This window comes from Branchiostoma floridae, chromosome 1 (assembly GCF_000003815.2).
Source record: "Branchiostoma floridae strain S238N-H82 chromosome 1, Bfl_VNyyK, whole genome shotgun sequence".
NCBI lineage: Eukaryota > Metazoa > Chordata > Leptocardii > Amphioxiformes > Branchiostomatidae > Branchiostoma > Branchiostoma floridae.
In genome coordinates this window covers 33,889,410-33,890,764 of record NC_049979.1, presented here as the reverse complement: position 1 = coordinate 33,890,764, position 1,355 = coordinate 33,889,410, and the positions used below count along the sequence as shown (strand labels likewise).

The window sequence follows — 1,355 nt, the reverse complement described above, 5'->3', positions numbered from 1 at the left end:
TGGTAAGGTATACTACATGCTTACTAAAACATGCTTTAGTCATCAAAGCTGACTTCCATTGTCAGGTATTTTCACCCATTAACTATCTTGGTGTACTTCACCTAGAGCAGATTTATCTTGTTCTACACACTACAGATGATAGTCAAGTTTACTGCATTGTTGTTAAGGGTGGCTGTCATATCTGGTTATCTTCTATTTGTCATGTCTGGTTAGGACAAATTTGTCATATCTCAGGTTAATCATTGAGACATTTGTCAAATATGGTGATACATTTGACATATCTTGTAATGATACATTTGTCATGTCTGGTTATGATACATTTGTCATATCTGGTTATCATACATATGTCATATCTGGTTATCATACATTTGTCATATCTGGTTATCATACATTTGTCATATCTGGTTATGATACATTGTCATATCAGTATATTTGTCATATCAGTCTGGTTATAATATATTTGTCACATCTGGTTATGATACATTTTTCATATCAGTATTGTTATGATACATTTGTCATATCTGGTAGTGATACATTTGTCATATCTGGCTATGATACATATTTCATATCGGGATATGATACATTTGTCATATCTGGTTATCATACATTTGTCATATCTGGTTATCATACATTTGTCATATCAGTATATTTGTCATATCAGCCTGGTTATGATATATTTGTCACATCTGGTTATGATACATTTTTCGTATCAGTATTGTTATGATACATTTGTCATACCTGGTAGTGATACAATTGTCATCTTTAGTTTTATGACACATTTGTTATTTGGTTATGATACATTTGTCCATTTGTTTTGTTCATCTCGAAAGCTGAAACATGAAGAATTTGTGACTTGCTTAGAGGCTTGTGGACCAATAATATATGAAAATAAGATGTTTCACACAAACCACAAGCTAGGGCTCTCGGAGTACCGCAGCATTCTGTTCCTCTCTTCTCTATTTCTCTTCTCTATACGTTTCTCTTCTTCCTCTCTTCTTTTCTCTTTCTTTTCTCTTCTTTTCTCTTCCTTTTCTCTACTTTTCTCCTTTCTGTCCAGCTCTTCTAACAGCTCATGCATCTGGTCCAGCTGAGTGAACTGACGTTCCCTATCTGCTGGCGGCTGCGTTTTAGGCCTGTTTGATTTGACCTTGATCTTGTGTGCGACCCCACACGCCTCCTCCCACAGGAAACCCATCATGCCTACATCCTCGGGGTTGTCGCCCTTCACTTCCATGTACACATCCATGATGATGGTCATGAACATGGACAGGAGGATGAACTGCATAGTGCACTGGAAGGACAGGAAAATTGCAGGGCCCCAGATCGGCGAGCTCTCTTTTAAAACGGCAAACGGA

General features: G+C 37.2%; 1 protein-coding gene across 1 annotated transcript in view; it reads right to left on the bottom strand.

The window, feature by feature from the left end:
- Positions 1-898: 898 nt before the first annotated feature.
- LOC118425421 (polycystic kidney disease protein 1-like 2) overlaps positions 899-1,355 on the bottom strand; it is a 25,986-nt gene continuing 25,529 nt past the window's right edge. Inside the window, exon 24 of the mRNA XM_035834268.1 lies at positions 899-1,291. Coding sequence (XP_035690161.1) covers positions 899-1,291 — 393 coding nt within the window. The remainder of the gene's footprint in view (positions 1,292-1,355) is intronic.